Source organism: Octopus sinensis, linkage group LG6, assembly GCF_006345805.1.
Source record: "Octopus sinensis linkage group LG6, ASM634580v1, whole genome shotgun sequence".
Lineage (NCBI taxonomy): Eukaryota > Metazoa > Mollusca > Cephalopoda > Octopoda > Octopodidae > Octopus > Octopus sinensis.
The window spans coordinates 19861961-19883763 of NC_043002.1; the positions used below are offsets into that span (position 1 = coordinate 19861961).

Genomic DNA, 21803 nt, shown 5'->3' on the forward strand with positions numbered 1-21803 from the left:
ATACTGATTAAAATCTCATAAACACACAGATGCATATATATATATACATACGCATAATGCACAAACACTCACATACATTAATACACAACCACAAATATACAGACATAAAAAAGCCTTTGACACTACCATTGTACCACTGGTTACTGACTTTTGTGTTCTTATTCCTACAACCAAATTTTTCCTTAAATCACACACTATTTAGATGATATCTAAAATTATATTTATTTCTTTATTGCCCATGGAGGGCGACAAACAAGGACAGACAAAAGGATTAAGTCGATTACATCGACCCCAGTGCATAAATGGTACTTATTTAATCGACTCCAAAAGGATGAAAGGCAAAGTCGACCTTGGCAGAATTTGAACTCAGAATCTAACGGCAGATGGAATACCACTAAGCATTTCGCCCAGCATGCTAACGATTCTGCCAGCTTGCCACACTATCTAAAATTATATTGGCTAATGAAGTATCAGAAACAAGATGGAGTGGTCATAACTGGAGCATTTTTTTTATTGTAGGACTTCTCAATCAGAGCTGACATGGAGGCTAAACAATGACAAAAAGTTCAGCAGCCAATAGAGAAGCATAAACCAAAGAGGGAGCCTCTAAGTAATCACTTGACCTGCAAGACATATCAGTCAAATTTCCATCAAACCACACTTTACATCTTAAACAAAGAGGACATATTAGATAATGTATTCCAATCTATATATATAAAGCTGAAGTTGTGTGTGGCAGGTTTGGTAGCCTTCAACTAACACTATCTCCTCTGAGACCCTGCGGCGCAAGTTGACCAAAATTGAGAGTATGATAGAAAAAGGCGTGCTCTTCATTCTGTAGAAGAAAAAATTCAAATCGGACCATGTTAAGACTGAAAATTATTTACATCAGAAAGATGCTTTTTTTCTATGAAAATCCCTATTTTTTACAATTTTTTTACTGCTATATCGCCATTTTTCTGTGTATTTCAACCAGAAAAATGTTCAATTAGAGAGAATAACAAGCTACATAATGCAAAATTTTTACCTTTCAAAAATTCTAATTCTAAAGGGTCGAAACAAACCAGAGCAACGCTGGGCGATACTGCTATTATACTCATAAAAAGATGGGATGGTAACAGTTAGAATGCCTTGGTCATAAAAGAGCTTGATCTCAAGATTGACCAGGGGTTAAACAACAACAGCAATAACTAGTGTTGGATTTAGACATAAGCTAAACATGCTACAGCTTAGGATTTGACAGTCCACAGGAACCTGAATCATTCACAAGGGTCTCACAATCTACAGGGCCTCAAAATCATTAAAAAGTATACGTTTTCAATGTGTGACCATCTAGTGTAATTTTTTAACATGAAGCTTCCAAGCTTTTTTTTTATAGTTTAGGGCTTTGCCAAGCCTAAATCCAGCACTGAGACAGTATTATTTTTTCTACTCTAGGCACAAGGCCTGAAATTTTGGGGGAGGGGGGTCAGTCGATTAGAACAACCCCAGTATGCAACTGATACTTAATTTTTCGACCCTGAAAGGATGAAAGGCAAAGTCGACCTTGGCAGAATTTGAAGCACTGAAACAGTATTGGTGAAAGGTAACTGTTAACTGTTGACTAAGTCCATATTCACTATGGACATTACCAGAACCTACAAACATGTAATCTAACACCTACAACTTGTTAGAAACAACAGTCAAATTTTCCTCAAATTATACTCCATCATCTTAAAAATGAAAGACACACTGCACAATATAGTCCAGGGTACACTGTTCTTGCGGGGAAGACAAAAGACAGGATGGTCATATGTTGAATGTCATTGATCATAAGTCTGTTCAGTTGGAGCTGACTTGGAACCAAACAACAACAACAACAACTGATTAGAATAAAGTCATCAACAGGAATGCTCCAGCTTCTGACCCACAGTGCATCCTTCTCTGCTTTGTCTGCTGCAAGTATAACGAAATCTGATGCTTGGAGCTGGCTAGCCTGATGCCACTTTCATTCAGGCATTCTCACCCTACATGTTTGGCTCTCCTCTTTGCACTACCACTGTTGTCTCCACCCCCACTCCCAAGCCTCAGACTTATCACTCCACCCAGTCCTTCCTTCCTAAAATGTCGGCTCTCTGGAATTCCCTCCTTGTTCATGTCTTTCCTGCAGGTGTTGACATGTACATAGGCTCATGAATGAAAGAAGGGTGTGCACCCCCTAATCAAATTTTGTTCCCACACTTATGGACTTGTAAAGGTTCAAGAAGAACATTAATGCCATCACTCTCACTGGTCTAGGAGAACTTGTGAAAGCCACAAGCACTGACTCTTTGCCCAGACACAGTAAGTGAAGAAACGAAAAGAAAAATACTAACTCCTTACATGCCATACAGGTCTGTGTTATCAAAGCTGATCAGTAGGTACATAACAATAACAGTAAAGGTGTCTGCTACCCTGATGTATGCCTCTTTAAACCTCGTCCACTTAAAAAAACATTTGACAAAACCTGTCATTCTACTTGCTGTTGTCAATTTGTTTCTCACATTAAGAACGTGATAAAAAGAAGAAAAACAAAAAGAAGAAGAAAACAAAAAACCAATGGAAGCCTCTAAATCAGTGGTTCTAAATCAGAGGTCAAATCCAAAACCTGGATTTTTTTTAGGTGCCTGCACCAAAAAAAGAAAAACATCAGTCAATTAAAGAAAAATTTATTTATAGAATGAAGACTGCCGAGGGCCACTGAAAGGATGCCTGAGGGCTGCAAGAGGCCCTTGGAGCCGTGGTTGAGAACTGCTGCTCTATATAGTCACTCAATTTGTTAGAAATAGCAGCTAAATCCCATTCAAATCACACCTGCTGACTTTAAATGATTAAAAAAAAGGACATATTGGATAATATAATCTCTGATGAACAAAATATAGGATAGTCATGATTGGAGGAACTTTGACCACAGATCTATTCAATTCAGGTTGGCCTAGGGTTAAACAAAAGCAACACCTCAAAACAAGCAAAAATAACCCTGAAAACTCTACCCTCATAAACTCTACCCTCATACAACCTAACTCATCCCCATTCCCACATCCTTATCAAACTCCTTTCTCAACAATGTTTTTCCGCCTACCAAAGCCTTGTGAGTGGTTTTTCCACCTATCAAATCCACTCACAAGGCTTTGGTCGGCCCGAGACTATAGTAGAAGACACTTGCCCAAGGTGCTATGCAGTGGGAGTGAACCCGGAACCATGTGGTTGGTAAGCAAGCTACCTATCACACAGCCACTCCTACGCCTATGAAGAACTACAAATGTTACAAAAATTAAATTGTGTGAGAAGCACCCACTTTCTTCCATTCTGGTCGATATTGGGTCTACAAAATATCCATATCTACCAGATTTTTAGTAGATCCAATATTAATTAAACAATTAGAAAATGAAAACAAAAAGGCAAATTCCTACCACATATATGTAATCAATGTATTTGGTAGCTATCAATACCTGAAATTTCCTTGTTTGTTGTTTGTAGGGTTTAAATAGCCTCTAGTGATTCTGTTTATTAATTTCTTAGATAAACTCACTTGGTCAAAGTTTTTGCAAGTCAACACATTCATCATCATCATCATCATCATCATCATCATCGTTTAACATCCATTTTCCATGCTAGCATGGGTTGGACGGTTTGACATGAAGCTGGCCAGCTGGGAGCTGTCCAGACTCCAATTGTCTGTTGCGGCATGGTTTCTATAGTTGGATGTCCTTCCTAATGCCAGGATGTCCTTTCTAACAACATTACAGGTGTGAAACCCTACCAGTTTACTATATTTGTATTTAGTATGGAGAAGGCTACTCTTATGTGTTTCTTTTTCAGCCGTATTTCTGAAAGAAATTGTTCTGCTTTATATCAACATTTTTATCATTGTTTCAATGTCTACTTTCCTATGCTTGCATGGGTCAGATGGAGTTTATTGAGGCAGATTTTATGTAGACAGATGCCCTTCCTGTAACCAACATTTACATGTTTCCAAGCAAGGTTGTTTCTCCATGGCCAAACATGTTTTCGCAGAATATTGGAAATAGATGACATTTGTTTAAAATAATCACAAAATGTCAAGACAAGAAGATACAAACATACAAACACTCACACACACATACATATGTACCCCGTGTATGTATGTATGTATGTATGTATGCATGTGCACATATGTGTGTGCATATGTCCATGCATGCCTATGTACATACTTATGTATGTATTATGTATATGTGTATGTATGTAAGCATGCATGCATATATGTATGTATGTATGTATGTATGTATGCATGCGTGCGTGTGTGTGTGTGTGTGTGTGTGTGTGTGTGTGTGTGTATGTATGTATGTATGTATGTATGTATGTATGTATGTATGTATGAGTGAATGAATGAATGAAAACATTTCTTTCCACATACTGTTCTTTGGACAGTGTTTGAATAACAACTTCATTCTCTCACATATGAATACCCCACCTCTCTCTCTCTCGCTTTCTTTATTATTCTTTCTCTCTTATCCTTTACACCTGGTGTGTTAGACTGTCAAGCGTAAAACTTAAAGATGCAACACAGGAAGGTTTCATCTTCCATTCCAGTAAATTGATGTAAATGTTAAAATGATGTTAATATTTTAAAACAACTTTGAGAATAACAACAAAACACTTCGTGATGAAGTGATTCAAACTTATTTATGAGAAAAATAATAATTAGTCCAATCATTGTATGACAAATTTTTTACATTGAAATAGAGAAATAGAATACTACTTTCTGTGACCAAAGCATTTAACTTTTAAATAATCCAGTTTTCTAAACCAAAAATAAGCCTGTAAAATGGAAACATTAACAAAAACAATTGTTGTGTGTAAAGCTTGGAGAAGGATGTTCTCCTCTTTGTCCCCAATATGATTTGCTATAAATATTGGGTTGTCCGGAAAGTTCGTGCCGATTTTTAAAAGAAAGAAAAAGGTCAATAAATACTTGCCATTACATTTTAAATCAACCAAATATGAACCATTTTGTTGCACAATGCGTCTCCATCTTTCCTTTAACTTGAAAATACCCTCTTTCCAGAATTGAGGTGGTTTCATGGCAAAGAATTCATTAAGGTGTCTTTTTACGTCATCCAAGAAATTGAAATTCTTACCATTAAGACTATTCTGCAGAGACCTGAATAAGTGGAAATCCAAAGGAGCAATATCTGGTGAATAGGGAGGGTGGGGGTAACACATCCCAGCAATTTTTGTCTGGTTCCCAAATCATCATGTGCCGAAAATGAACTTTCTTATCTTCCATTTTAAAGGGTTACAGAATTAACACAGGTTATAGGAACACAAACCTTCCATGAAAAGATAACTTAAACTGTGCTCTAAATGGAGGTGTAGTCAAATCCTATTTTATTGACTAAACCATGTTCTAACATATGTCGAAAGGTAAGCTACTATAAATCAGCATGAACTTTCCAGACAACCCAATACATTATATAAAGAAGAGCCAATGAGGAAGCCATTACACAATCATTCAATATGCAACAAATAACAGCCAAATCTTCTTTAACCCTTTCGTTACCAGCCTGGCTGAAACCGGCTCTGGCTCTGTAGTACAAATATCTTGTTTTCATAAGTTTTGAATTAAAATCTTCCACCAAACCTTAGTCACAATTTATGTTCCTAACACTAGCTGAATGATAACTAAGTTATTTTACTGAATTCTTTGTTATATTTAAAATTAATTGAAAGAAACAAAGAGCATCTCAAAATAAATACAGTAATGAAAGGGTTAAATCACACCCTATTATCTTAAAAAAAAAATGAAAGCACATATTGAATAGTACAGTCCTAGATATCCTTACAAAACAGGATGATCAAGACAAGAATGCCTTTGATCACAGATCTATTTGATCAGGATTGACACGTACAACAACACTTCATAAAGACGAAGTCTTCAAGGTGGTCCCCAGACAACCCAATGGATGATGTGAGTCACTACCAGTAAAGGAGCTTTATATGGCTGCTTGAATTATAGAAATAACAGCCACATTTCCCCCTGAATCACACCTTACTGTTTTGAAAAAGGAAGAGCACATTGGATAATGAAATATGGGGTACACAATGCTCAAAAAAAGAAGTAAAAATCATGACTTGAATGCTTTCCATTACAGGCCTGCTTGACCAGGGCTGATCTGGGTAAACCAAACAATATTAACAATGAGATGAGATCAAGAATTCAAAGAAACTGGAGATTCTGTGTCAGCAAAAGTCAATCCCTTGAAATTCATCAATAATAATAATAATAATAATAATAATAATAATAATAATAATTTACAGTAAATTAATTTGCTATAGTTAGTGAAAAATCCAATGTTTTGGATGTTTCTTTAGAAAGAAAAAATTATAGAAACTAATGCTGAGATTACTAACAAATAATTGTTTAGTAAGCATGGCATAAGCCTCTTTATACTTTCTTTCTTGCCAAAGAAAAAAACATGTCCAAAATATTGGATTATGTTTTCACTCCTCATAGCAAATTTGTTCACTGTATTAACATTATATCTATCCTCGTTTATCACTGTATTAACATTATATCTATCCTTGTTTATCACTGTATTAACATTATACCTATCCTCGTTTATCACTGTATTAACATTATATCTATCCTCGTTTATCACTGATCCAGGATAACACAGTACACTTGATTGTAAACCATGCTACGCTTGTCCTAAATTGATCTGTGATAACACAAGTTGGCAATCAGTCAAAGATTCGGCTTATGATATTTTTTATTATATTATTATTTACTGATCATAAACTATTAAATTTTACTCTAAATATTTTTCCAAATGTGAAGCAATATTATTATGTGTGTTTAAAAACTGTTTAGCAGTATTATTTGGGTAAGTCAGGAGGCCAACTTGGGGTCTCATCTTGAGACCCCAACTCATCTTGAGACCCCAACTTGTTCTATTATTCATTTATCATGATCTATTATCATATGCTCATTTAACAGTTTTTTTTTTTAACCAAACAAAGGCAAATGTATAAATGTAGTGAGAACTCTTTCTAGTATCATGTTTGGGGTTCAATTTTATCTATAGTATAAAAATGCTTATCACAGTCCATCATGTCATGTATATATATATATAAATTAATAAATAAAATAAAACATATGCATATATACATACATATATATACGTACCTACCTCTACATGTATATATACATGCATATATGGGTACAGGACACCAAAACAACGTTGAACACAATGAGAAACGAAAACATAAACACAAAACCAAGGAAATGGACATTTTTCTTAAACAACGAAAAAATAGAGTACAGGACATACAATACAAGGAAAATTCCCCTTCTTCAGTCGCCTCTGTTTCATCTACTCCGCATTTCATATATATACACACACACACATGCTAATATCAAACTGTGAGAATGAGTGCTCAGCACTATATTGGTGGATAAATATTCCTTATTTGGAGGTTAACAAGGCTACCATTGGTTTCATGCAGAGAGAAATCACATCAATTATCAAGTCTGCCACATGGGATGTTAGTTCTCATCTCTCTCTGGGATGAAAACAACCTATATATATATATATATATATATATATATTATATATATATATATATATATATATATATATACTCCAGCTCCTGTCAAAGCATTCAACATATGCCAGTATGGATGTTGAATGATAATGATAATGATGATGATGATGAAGATGGTGATTACATTTATTATAACAGTAATGAGAAAAAAGAAAACATCAATATTAATTAAAATTACTCCCAAAAGTCAAGGGGAAAACTTTTTATTTCAATTAGCCAAAAAATATATCTGGAGGTATGCAGAATATTAGGCTGAATTTGATCCTTGCTGGAAATGGTTTTGGTTACATTAGGCCTTCCAGTAAAACATTGAGAGCCTCCACATTCCAGTATATTACCATTAAATTGGTTTTCAGTTGAAACAGTGGAAGTTCTCTCCCTTTCCCCTTTTCAGAGTAATTTTCTTTAACACTAATGACTTTTCTTCTCAGTATGGTTATAACTCCAATCAGTTAAAAAAATCTTTTCACTTCACCATATTAAGTATGTTAACATGCATGTAAATTATACATTCTATATACTGAAGGAAAGCTTCAGAAAAAATTCCAGTGTCATTATTTTTAATTGCCTCATCAGTGAATGATTGACACATCAAAAACTATATTTTATAGTCATTCAGAAGTCTTGGCGGCAGCTTTGATGAGAAGCTCTAATAAAACTGAAATATATAATAGTCTGTGTATCATAGTGCAGATATGTCATGGAAAGCTAAATTAAGTGCATTTCTGCATTTCGGGGCTTCATCAGTAGCAAATACCCACTAGCAGTTGCCAGTGAGTGTGCATTCGGCTGATAAAGCCCCATCAAATGCAGAAATGCACATCTAGCATTCCCAGCACCACTGCTGGACAATTTTTATCTGCTACTGATCTATTTATAAGTTATTCAACCACAGTTAATTTAATTGTCTGTGACATATTTGCATTATGATACACAGACTGCCATTTATTCTAACACTGCTTCTGTTGCACATACTGATATATTATGATCATAAGACCAGACTAAGAAACCGCGTACATATCTCCATTTAATCTTTGCTCGACTGGAAGTTTGGGAGTTCTCTCCCTTGATCCCATTTGAAAGTAATTTTCATTAAAAATAATGACTAATATTCTAATTATGGTTATGATTTCATTTGTTTAAAAATTATTTTGGGCTCACTACATTAAGAATTGTAGCATACATATAACTATGTATTCTTTATACAGAAGGCAACCATGGGAAATTTTCCTGTATCAATATATATATGTTTATGTGTATGTATGAATGTATGTATGTACTTCTAATCTATATACAATGCATAGAGAGACTAAAGACACGTCCACAGACGCACATGCATACATGCAAACTCACATTCACACTGTTACTGTGTTCGTAAATATGTGTTAATACAAATTCCTGTTTTTAATTCCCGAAGCTGACTTAACGTGTGAACAGTGTTGTATGGTGGCTATGCCATATTGCAGCTGTATGTATATGTTTGTCTATATGACCATATGCAAGGTATCGATAATGAAAGCTTGCTAACCACAACAGCAACAACCACAACAACAAGAGCACCTGCAACGCCCACAATATCTTCACCACCACTGTTAATCATCATCATCATCAATATCTAAAGCAGCAAACGAGTGACGCTATGTGATGTCTCGACCTGTGCTAGACACAGAAGCCAACTCTTCCTCAAATCACATCCGTCCCTCTCAAAAAGGAAGGACATACATTAGATAATGTAATCCTTAATACATCTTTTAAAAAAAAAACATACAGGAAGGTCACAGCTGGAATGCCTTTTAGACCAGTATTGATGTGGAGTTAACGACTACTACTACTACTACTACTATTACTACTACAACTACTACTACCACCACCACCACCACTACCACTACTACTACTACTACTACTACTATTATTACTACTACTACCACCACCACCACCACCACCACTACTACTACTACTACTACTTCATATAGATAACAACAATGCTGATGAAAATCATACCTATACTATTAATAACAATTCATTTAGCAGTAACAGCTACAGTAATACTATCACAGTAACTAAACTGATCAATGGTAGTACAACTTCATCCCCACCACAACCACCACATAGAGGTGGGGGGGATCTATGCGGTCGCACGATCTGCTACAAATAACAGCTTAATCTCCCTCGAATCAAATGCTAAGGACACATTAAATGATGCGGTCCTAAGTGCGCTATGCTTTGGGGGGAGATAAAAAAAACGGAACGAACGCAACTAGAATTACCTTTGGTCAGGATCTGTTTGATCAGAGCTGACCTGAGGCTAAATACAACATAAGCTCGTCGATATAACTACTATCACGCAAAAGAGACCACCACCACCAGCATAGCTACACACCACCACGACCATAACTACAGCATCACCACAACCACAGCCCAGCCGTTTCAATTACACCACTATAGTCACAACGACAGGACTATACCACCACCACTACTACTACAGATACCATAATCAGAACTATAGCTCTACAAACAGAACACTAACACCACCACCACCACCACAATTAATTACACTACTTCAATCACATCGGCAGAACTCTCACTACTACTGCTACTACGACGACGACAATCACCACAACGAAACCACTTCAATCACAATCAGACTATCACCTACACCACCACAAAAACCACCACCACCACAAGGTCAACAAGACCATTACATTCTGACAGAAAGAGACGGGGATGACGGAAGACACGGTAAGACAGAAGCTAAGGGAAATCGAACACCTGGATGTCCTGTTCAAAGTGTATGCTGTGTGTGGGAATAAAGATGAGGGAAAAATTAGGATGGAGATGGTGAGGGAAAACTGTTGACTACAAACAAGGGGTATATAGAGAGGTATATATATATATATATATATATATATATATATATACTGCGTCAGAAGGGGAAGGGAGAGGGAGGAAAGAACAAGGTAATTAAGAATGACAGGATCTAGAAATCTGAACGAAAAGCTGGCTGGGAATTGACAGGAAAAGCGAGAGATGACGAGAGGAAATGATAGAATACAGTTAGAATGACAGATAGAGGCAATAAGAGAGATGGGGATATGTCAGAGAGAAGGGGGGAGAAGGGATAGAAAGTAAAAAAGCACAAAGTGAGAGAGAAAGGAGGGGGGAAAGAGTATTAAAATGAGAAGACAAAAAGAAAGAGAAGATACAAAAGGAAAATGAGATAGAAAGACAGATAGAGTAAAAATGAGAAACGAGGAACAGAAAATGTGAAAAGGTGGGTTCCAGCAGAAAGAGAAAAAGTAAGAAGGAAGAGAGCGAAAGATGCTAATAAATGAAATTAGAAAGGTAAATGATGGAGATGTATTAACACATTTATAGAGAGGGAGAGAGAGGCGGGGATTGAGAATCTAATGCAATTATATACATGATAAATAGACATTAACAGATGAGCGTATAGATAGGTGCACAAATAGTAAGGCAAACAGATAGCCGAATGATCGATCGATCGATCGATAAATCGATAGATAGATAGATAAATAGATAGATAGATAGATAGATAGATAGATAGATAGTGACACATGAAGATGGACAGAAAAATAGAGATACGCAAGGGTAGCTAGAACGGTGTATTGTGGATGACCTGACCTAGTTAATGAGGGATGTGTTGAAAAACGAAAGGCGATCAAAACAAAAACAAACTGAATAATCATCGCCAAAGGGTTATTAGTGTAAAAGAATTACGACATTCAAACTGAACGTGATATGACAATGTACGTTCGTCTCATTCTTACATCAACTATATTACACACAAAAACACAGAGGTAGATAGATAATAGATAGATAGATAGATAGATAGACGGATAGACGGATAGATGGATAGATAGATAGATAGATAGATAGATAGATAGATAGATAGATAGATAGATAGATAGATAGATAGATAAAGCCTAGTGGTTAATGGGTTCAGCTCATATAAGGTCGTGGGTTCGATTGATGGACCGACGCTCATTGTATCCTTGAGCGGAGTGTTTCATTTTATGCTGCTTCACTCTACCTCAGCTGGAAATGAGTATCAAGCAGAATGTCGATTCAGCCTTTTCTCTCTCTAGCTATCACATCAGCGATATTCTGCCGGGTGGAGGGTGGGTGGATGCCGGCAGTCCAAGTGAAGGTGGATATGTACGTATGTAATAATAGTTTGACTAAGCTCCGCATTACTTAAAGTTTCATGAACGCGTAGGACACATTCACGAATCTTGTAAATAACATGGAGCTGAGTCCTAACTTTTATTGAATACATATAGCTCCAACCAAATGTGTTGAATGCTACTTTCTCCCAACTATGCACTTACTCGTATGTTACACACACACACACACACACACACACCACACACACACACGAGTGAGTGTATGTAAATGCCGAGTTGCGCGTTACCGCTCTTCACTACGACTAATAAGTTTTGGTTTATATATTACAGGCTTTATATATTTGTTCAAAAAAATGACAGTTATAAATACTGAAATTCTAAAATTCAGAATCTAACAAAATATTTAACGGTTGATGAGGTATTTATATGTGAAATTTGAAATAAAAATGATAGAAGGAGAAAACTAAAAGCTAGAGGGGCATGAAAGAGAAAAGGCGGGAACAGAGAGATGCAAAAGAAGAGAGAAGAAAGAGTAAAGTAAAATTCGGAGAAAAGATAGAAGAAAGAGAAGGAATAATTAGAAAGAACTATGAAACCTGTGTAGACAATTAGTTTCGACGTCGTTATGGAGAAATGGGTATATTTATTAGGGAAGATTGTAAACACTAATACGAAAGTGTAAGGTGTATGATTATGTAAAAAGCTGACTGAATGGAGAGAAAAAGAAGTCACAAGAGGAAGATATAAATCTGTTACAGTTCACATAGGTGTTAAATTAGAAAGAACGAAAGAAAGAGGAAAATTCCTAAAGAAGAAAAGAAAGAAAAAGAAAAATAATAATGCTGAGGTAGAGACGTATATCCTGGAAAACCAGCCGATCAGTGGATAAATAATAACATGAAAATTATGTACAGGATTCACTTGCCAATTGAGAGTTGATTTTCCAATTGTGAGACAATGCATTTCATCAGATGAAGACGTTTTAATTGAGTAGTATCCAACTATAATAATGTCATGAAAGAGGGTGGTTGCTACTCAGAAATACAATAAACATTACCGTGTAACACCTCTTAAAGTAGAAAAAGAAAACACTGTTCGAGCGTAACATAATCTGGTTTAATCCTCCATATAGTCTAAGTGTGACGTCCAGTATTGCCAAAACTTTCTTCAGCCTTTTGAAGCGGAACATCTCAATTAGTCATAACTATCACAAAATCTTTTACCCGAATTCGCTGGAAGTTAGCAACGGTAATACTAACAACATTAAGAATTTTATTTCCGGCATCAACAGAAAAAGTACAATAGCAGCCTTTCGTAATTTAACCAGTACTGATGCAACTTCAATTCATGCTCATTTGATGGCTAAAATGAAAATAACTTATGCTTAACAGAACGCATCTTTAAAAGCAAGTACGCACAGCATATATGGTTTTTATACACCCAAGGGAAAGAAACATCAACCGCTTTTGGAAGCACATCTTGAGACTAGAAGATACCACAAGTTTAAGGACTGTATTCCATGATAGGATTTTACAAACCACATTCTGGAAAATTTGGATCGTGTTTGTGTACATGCAAAAAACTCTCGCTTTTACACACCACCTGAACTTGTTGAAATTTTAGGAACGAATTAATTTTGACATGTCGTTACCAAAACAAGTTTATTCTTTGAAAGTATATCTACGAGCTAAATATACTGCAGTTTTATAGATGAAATTTTTTTTGTTCTATATTTAAGAGATGAGGAATTATGTACATCATTTACATTTGACAGATATTTGTCCTCATCTTGTTTGTTGTTAAACACAACGTTTCGGCTGATACACCCTCCAGCCTTCATCAGGTGCCTTGGGGAAATTTCGAACCTGGGTTCTCATTCCTAAGGTATTATTCAGGTTAGTAGCCAGCACTCTTAACCACTAAACCATATGCCCACAGGCATATGGCGTAGTGGTTAAGAGCGCGGGCTACTAACCCCAAGATTCTGAGTTCGATTCCAAGCAGTGACCTGAATAATAATAATAATAATAATAATAATAATAATAATAATGATAATAACATCGAAAAATACCATAGGAATGAGATCCCAGATTCGAAATTTCCCCAAGATACCTGATGAAGGCTGGAGGGTATATCAGCCGAAACGTTGTGTTAACAACAAACAAGATGAGGACAAATATCTGTCAAATGTAAATAATGGAATTTTTTTTTAATCTTTTCTTTTTGATGGACAGAGTTCCTTGTTAATAATCTATTCTCTGAATATTTAAAGTTCTCATTTCTAAACCACATTTTGCACCAAAAATTCTAGTAGCTATGTTTTTCAAAGTATTTTGCAGGAGACTAAAAGCTGTTAGCAAATGAACTTCTCTTTTTCTCAGAATTAGAAAAATAATTGAATGTTATAAATTCTTTGATTATGTGCAGAAATATATATGACACGCCACTCCTGCTCGGCATTCTTCTTTTCTTTTCCTTTCTCTTCTTTATCCTTTATCTCTCTTCCAGCCCTTATTTCTTCTTTTGAATAAGCATAAAATATTTTAAATGTTACCATCTCGCTATCCTTGTTTTGAACATATAAAGAAAGTATGCATCGCTTGTAATTTATGATAAAGTTTTTAGTCGTATCGAAAAGCGGTAGCGTGAAACTTGAAGTAAACCGGTGTAAAACCAGCCTTAATTGTTATTAACTCTGCATGGGTACCTTTTTTTTTCTTCTTCTTTGAGTGCGTGATGCGTGTGCGCGCGCCTGCACACAAACACACACGCACGCACGCACGCGCATGCACATACATACACACACACCTACACTTTGTATATGTATGCGTGCGCGTGCGCGTGTAATACCGCATGAAAATAAATACAAAAATATATACATATATATTACATATAAACATGTATACATGACGGAGTAGTATAGTAAATATTGATTCGAATGGAAAGATATTGAAAGAGGTAAAAGAGATAAAACAGAGATAATACTGCGAAAGAGAGAGAAGGGTAGAGAGAGAAAGAGGAAGAGACACAGAGACAGACAGACAGGCAGATAGTAAGACATAGATATGTTGTGCCATTGTATGAGTCAGTTACAAATATTGAGACACTAAGAGATAGACTACTAGATATATAGATAAAGAAAAAGAGAGGGGAGAGAGAGAGAGAGAAGCATATAGAAGATACCTATAGAAAGAGAAAGTCTAATTAACAGATTTAAGTGAGAAAAAAAAGAGACATTAGGTGATATTCTATACAAAAGCGAATGGGGGAAGATAAACATAGAGGCACAAGGAAAGGGGACGAAACAGAGCCACATAATGGATTAGAGATAGGTAGGTAGATAAAAAGGGGAAAAGAAACCGGGAAGAGAGAGTTATAGAACAGAAAGACACACACACACACAGACAGAGTCACATATATATAAAGGAAAAGTGAGATGGAGATTTGAGGTGATAGGAGGGCTAATTCAGAGAGAGATAATGTCATGGGCTTAAAGGGGAGAAACTGAAATAGAGCTGCGATAGAGAGAGAGAGTGGTGTGGCAGGGAAAGAGAAAGAGAGGGCAAACAAGTAAGCTTAACAAAGATTACATCCAAAAACAAAAATATACACCTAATATCAAAGAAGGAAGAGGAACAGACAAAACACACGGGCAGATAAAAAAAAGAGTGATACGGAAAACAAGGTACATCCATTACGAAATAAAGAGAGTGACTGAGAATGGAAAAGAAAGAAAATTTTAAAGAAAGAGAGGTCATTAGCGTCTTTTCATTCATTTTCGGTTTTTCCTTTTCAAAATCACGTCTGCATACTCTCTCTCACACACACACACACTACTTCTCTATCATTAAATACAGTATTACTGTTGTTATCACTACAGCCGTGATCGTCGTCGTCACCGCCACCACCATCACCATCACTACCACCACTATCACCAGCATCAACAATAATAATCACACACCCATACACAATCTCTCTCTTTTTTTCACGAATGTTATGCTTCTAATCATGAATATTATAACATTAACATCACAGTCACAATCATTTAAAGCGTCATTATCATCAGTTTTTTTTTTCTTTTCAAATCATCTCTATCATCATAATTACAAATGATGTTTATATTATTTTGTTCGTTTTACCTGATAAGCATTTCCGAGCCTCCAGGGCGAACTTCTCCCGATACCGGCGAATCTCCTTCCCTAGGTCCCGTTCTGGTGGTCCCTCGATGGCCGAGAAAACCGACGCTCCGATGATAAGGTACAATACGTAGAAACATATGAGGACAATAAGCCGAATGTTACTCTTTGCCAAACCCATTGCGACCGATTCGATGTGTGTGCATCAGTGGTTCGTTCCACTCTCTCTTTCACGGCGCAACTGTGAACGTTAGCTATAAAGCGCAGCAGACTTGAAGACTACGGATGGCCAAAAGCACTGCAGTTAGCCGTACCTCTACATATAGCTTATTATATGGGAAGCTATTATAAGCAGCCAAATCGTTACTTGCTGCCACTACTGCTGCTGCTGCTATTGTCGCCGTAACACCAACATCAGCAGCAATACCACAGCCGACTGTTGTTATTATGGCTGTCTATCATAATTCCATTCATTTCTAGGATGCATTATAGGAATATAAATCGACTCATTAATTAACTGGTATTTTATTTTATCGATCCCGGAGGGATAAAAGGCAAAATCTGCTCTTACGGGATTCGAACTCGAGACGTAAAGAACCACAAGGTTTTTTTTATCAACCAGTCTATTGATTATGCCAATCCGCCGTCGTTATTTATTGATGTTAAGAATGAACGAAGTTTCACTTTACTTACGTCACTAAAATCACCTGAAATGCAGAGCTGAAAATATCTATGCTTAGCACTCACGAAGCTGGAATCAGGGTGACCGGTTTCGAAGTCCAGTCGATGTCGTCTTAACTTACGGACGATATCGTTGGAAAAGGCTTAATAAATAAACATTGCTCCATCGGATCTTTTCGGTTTGAACGGCAGTTTTTTAAAATAATTTCCACGTAACTAAACACTTTTAAACTTCGTATACTGATAGAATGTGTTTATAAAACATCTTTTTCTCTTGGCTTTATTGAGAAAATTCTATAGTTTGTAAGATATTTGTTGTTGTTTTTTCTTCAATTTCTGCAATTTCAACCAATCAATGACGTCTGTTGAGGTAAAAAAAAACATTCTGTGCCGCATGAATATGTCCCTCGTTTAAGAAACAGATTGGGTTTATTTACATTTGTGAAGAAAAAAGATACCCTTCCCCCCACCCCTAACCCTAACCCTAAAACAGATTGAAATGCAATAGATCGATACTAGGGTCATAATTATGGGTGACAATTTCATATGACACCGCTAGAAAAAAACTGCCGTTCAAACCGAAAAGATCCACTCCATCCTTTCCAATCTCTAACAAATATTTTGCCGTTTTCAAGAGATTTATTAAGTTAAGACCAACTGCCTTCATTCGTGTTTCTAATCAGTGACGTAACAAGAGGGTGTACCGCCTGGGGCAGTTCTTGAGTTTGTCTCCACCGCCACTGCCACTTATATGGGGTTGTACAGCACACCTAAAACTACCCTCCCCATCGCTCCTAACCCCAGCTACGACACCCTCTCTAATGTATGAGAAACGAATGAATCTCACAACAGCCTCCCTCCATCTCTATTGAATCTGTCCTTCGAAGATATTTGCTAAGGAATGACAGGCGTGGCTGTGATTTAAGAAGCTTGTTACCCGACCACATGGTTCCAGGTTCAGTCCCACTGTGGGTAAGTCCTTGGGCAAGTATCTTCTAGTATAGTCTTGGACTGACCAAAGCTTTGGGAGTTGGATAATGGAAACTGAAAGAAGTCCCGTCATGTGTGTGTGTGTGTGCGTGTCCCACCACCGCTTAACAACTGGTGTTGGTGTGTTTACGTCCCCATGACTTAGCGATAGAATAAGTACTAGGCTTTGAAAAATAAGCCCTGGGTTCCATTTGTTCGACTAAAGCCCTTCAAGACGGGTGCATCAGCATGGCCGTAGTCAAATGATTGAAACAAATAAAAGATAAAAGATATCGATATATACCCATCATCGAAATGCTGAGCTTGTGCTGCTTACGATAGAAGGAAGTTCAGACTCGAGGCCAGCTATGTATTTTATTCATTCAGGGCTGACATTACTATGAAGGAGACCCTAGTACTCATTCTTTGAGGTCTGATACTTATTCTATCGTTCACTTTTGCCTAACCGCTAAGTCACGGGGACGTAAACAAACAAGCATTGGTCTCCGAGCGGTAATGGCAGTGACGACAAACACTAACAAAAAGGCGCACACGCACATATATATGACGGACTTCTTTCAGTTTCCGTATAACAAATCCATTCACAAGACATTGGTCAGTCCGAGACTATAGTAGACGACACTTGTCCAAGGTGCCACGCACTGGACCCGAAACCTGTTGTTCATCTATATTTCTTTGCCTTACGAGGAGGTACCAAAAATTAACTGAAAACGTTCTCAGTTGGACAAGTCCGTTGTAGTTCAGGCTTCCGCCGCTAGAAGCCACTTGATGCGACCCTCAGGCATCAGTCTGCCGACTGCGTCTTCGTGTGATGTCGTATAGTCACGTGGTGTGTCTTTGTTTTTCAGTGCTTCTCCCATGTTCATCAATTTTTGCGATGGTTGAAATGAAGGGACAGCATGCTTCCGTGACATTCTGTTTTCTGCTGGGGAAAACAGAAGCCGAAACAGTTGTCATGTTTCAAACAGCTTACAAGGACACTGCCATAAACAAAACACAAGTTTACGAGTAGTTTTCCCGCTTTAGGAACGGTCACTCGTCGCTTGAAGACCAACCTCGTTCAGGGCAACCGTCGACCTCCCGAACGAATAAAACCCCCACGAAAATTCATAAACCGATCTTGGAGGACCGTCGGTGAACATTTGATGAACTTGTTGATATGGCTGGTATGTCCTGGAGCTCCTGCCAACGAATTTAGAACGAAGAGTTGCGAATGAAAAGAGTGTTGCAGCAAAATTTGTGCCTCGCTTGCTCACGTAAGATCAAAAGCAGTCACGACTGAATGCTTGTCATAAACTGAAAGAAAAGTTGATAATTGATCAGGAAGTTTTTTCGGAGGTCATTACTGGTGACGAAAGGTGGGGCTACGGAATTTGCAGATGTGGGAGAGGCGAAGAAAAAAACGACGGAAGCATTAAAAGGAATCACTTTGCAAGAGTTCCAGCACTGCTTCGAACAGTGGAAAACGGGTCTGGACCGACGCATTGCTTGAAATGGAGAATTCTTTGAAGGCAATAAAAGTGTTAATATGTAAAACTAAGTGAATAAAATAATATTGCAAAATTCCGGTTTCTTTTGGTTACCCCCTCATACAAAATTACGATTTCTTTCGATTAATGAAAATAGTTACTGCAAAAGGGTAGCATGTACATATTTTGCAAGAAGGTTGCAAAGAGTAGGGTGACAGGTTCGAATGACCATCCCCCTATAGCCGTTGGTTTCTCTTACCACTATACATAGTGTATAGTTGCCACAAACTACTAAACATTAACGCTGTTACATTAGTATGTGAATAACGAAAGAGCCTTTCATAAATTTCACAAATAATTTGATGCGATTCAGAACAGTTAGGCGACGATTTATTCTCCGCTATAAAATACAATGATTGCCATACATGAAATAAAATAACATAACAGGTTACAACAAAGACGTGGGAGAGAACTTCGTGGTTAGGCTGGACTGATCAGGTGAACAAAGTTGACGTACTGTTTGGTGGTGTGTAGGTGATGTGTAGAGGCAGCCGGGTCTGCATCCTTCTGTTTGGCACTGAGGTGTCGGTCCAAGGCTGATCTCGCCGCCAAAACTTGGGGTGCAGAGCCCACTATCAACGCTTCTTCTAACGTCTGAACTAAATTCCCTTCTATTCTAGCCTGTTCTAGACGTAACTGTTTGCTGAATCTAATAGACTCAAGTCGAATGACTTGCTTCAGGGCACACCACTACCTGTTATTTAACACAGTGCCAGTTAGTGCCCTCATTGCTAACTCCTTAATCTGGCTACGGTAAGTTTCGCAAGCCAATAGGGACTTGTTCAGCTTCCAGTAGCCAGACCCTTGTCTATGGACTTTATCTATATGCATCCTACACGTCACTAATTTGTGATCCGTGTAGGGTACATAGGTAAATTGTGGACAACTCCCCTTCCCCCTGTCCGACTAAGAGACATGACTTTCTCATAGACATTCAGGAGAGTTGGGAAGGCCTGCAGCTTGTCCAACTTGTTCACTGTAGCAACTATAACATCTATTGTATGTGACCTGAGGTCGTCGAGGAAACAAGCCTGCTTCCGCTTCGAGCTCAGGCCACGCACATTCAAACAACCTATACACAGTGTAGCCATGTCATAAAACGAAAAAGAAGGAAAGTAGAGCTTACCTGCCTTTTCATCTTTCGAGAGGGGTTGTTCTCAGTATCACTGAGATTTGTTTCCTCTCCTCCTTCCTCTCTTCCAAACTTGAGATGTTTGCCTTGCCTTAATGCTTTGTTGTCTTCTTTAACAATCATATATATATATATATATTATATATATATATATATATATATATATATAGAGAGAGAGAGAGAGAGAGAGAGAGGGGGGGTGAGGGAGAGATTATTCTACAACACTAGTCCGATAATGGCTTAACTGGCCGAAACTTCGAAATCACAGTCAATACTCTTCTTGTTAAAGAATAATCAATTTTACGTTTATGATTTTGTTTTACAAGATTCCTGATGTGAAACTGTGTGTTGAAACAGATACTGTTATATTTCGGGGTGGTCTTTTTTTTTTCTTGCCAAATATACGTGCGCATTATATATTCGTCCTCCACTCGTTTATCATTATTAAAAAAGATTTCCAGAAAATGAACATAAAATAGAATAAGAACAATGATAAACGAGTGAAGAACGAATATATAATGCGTGTGTTTATTTGGCAAGAGGAAAAAATTTAAATGACCATGCCGAAATAATAAATTTATACTCTACCAAATGTATCGAGTAATCCTTCAGTATTTATTTATATACTCTTTTATACTTGTTTCAGTCATTTGACTGCGGCCACGCTGGAGCACCGCCTTTTAGTCGAGCAAATCGACCCCAGGACTTATTCTTTGTAAGCCTAGTACTTATTCTGTTGGTCTCTTTTGCCGAACCGCTAAGTTACGGGGACGTAAACTCACCAGCATCGGTTGTCAAGCGATGCTGGGGGCGGAGAAACACAGACACACAAACATATACACACACATGCATACATCTATATATATATATATATATATATATATATATATATACGACGGGCTTCTTTCAGTTTCCGTCTACCAAATCAACTCACAAGGCTTTGGTTGGCCCGAGGCTATAGTAGAAGGCACTTGCCCAAAGTGCCACGCAGTGGGACTGAACCCAGAACCATGTGGCTGGTAAGCAAGCTACTTACCACACAGCCACTCCTACGCCTATATCATAAAAATAAATACATGAAGGCGGGCACACACACACACACACACACATCATCATCATTGTTCGACCGTGGTCGAGACAATGGAATTTACTATGTTACGCCAGACTTCACGGTCCATCATAGCATTACGGAGGTCCTGTTGCTGGATGCCTGTATCCCTGGAGATTACATCAGGGTAGGAGAGTGTGCGCCCTCTGGTATTGCGAGTAGATGGCTTCCAGAGGAGAAGAGTAGAAATTACTTCTTTTTCAGCTCTACAACAATGTCCAGCAAACTGGACTCTCCTACCTTTCACAAGAGATGACACAGGTGGTAATTTCCCATATATTTGCATTTTGGTTGGATGGCGCTTCCACGAGAGATTTTGAGCTCTCATAAGGAGGCGAGTGTAGTTCCATCCAACCGCCTCTCAAGCTTCTTTGATAACGTCCAGGTTTCTGAGCCATATAGTAGAATTGGTTCGACTGTGGCTTTGAATATTTCAAGTTTGAAGTCTCTACTTAGATTTGATGACCGATCTTATGC

The 21803-nt window shown here is 37.5% G+C and overlaps 1 protein-coding gene across 1 annotated transcript in view; it reads right to left on the reverse strand.

Moving 5' to 3' along the window:
- The window catches only part of LOC115212980 (potassium channel subfamily K member 1), a 200703-nt gene extending 184435 nt beyond the window's left edge, over positions 1-16268 (reverse strand). Inside the window, exon 1 of the mRNA XM_029781844.2 lies at positions 15890-16268. Coding sequence (XP_029637704.1) covers positions 15890-16067 — 178 coding nt within the window. The 5' untranslated portion in view covers positions 16068-16268. The remainder of the gene's footprint in view (positions 1-15889) is intronic.
- Positions 16269-21803: the final 5535 nt, after the last annotated feature.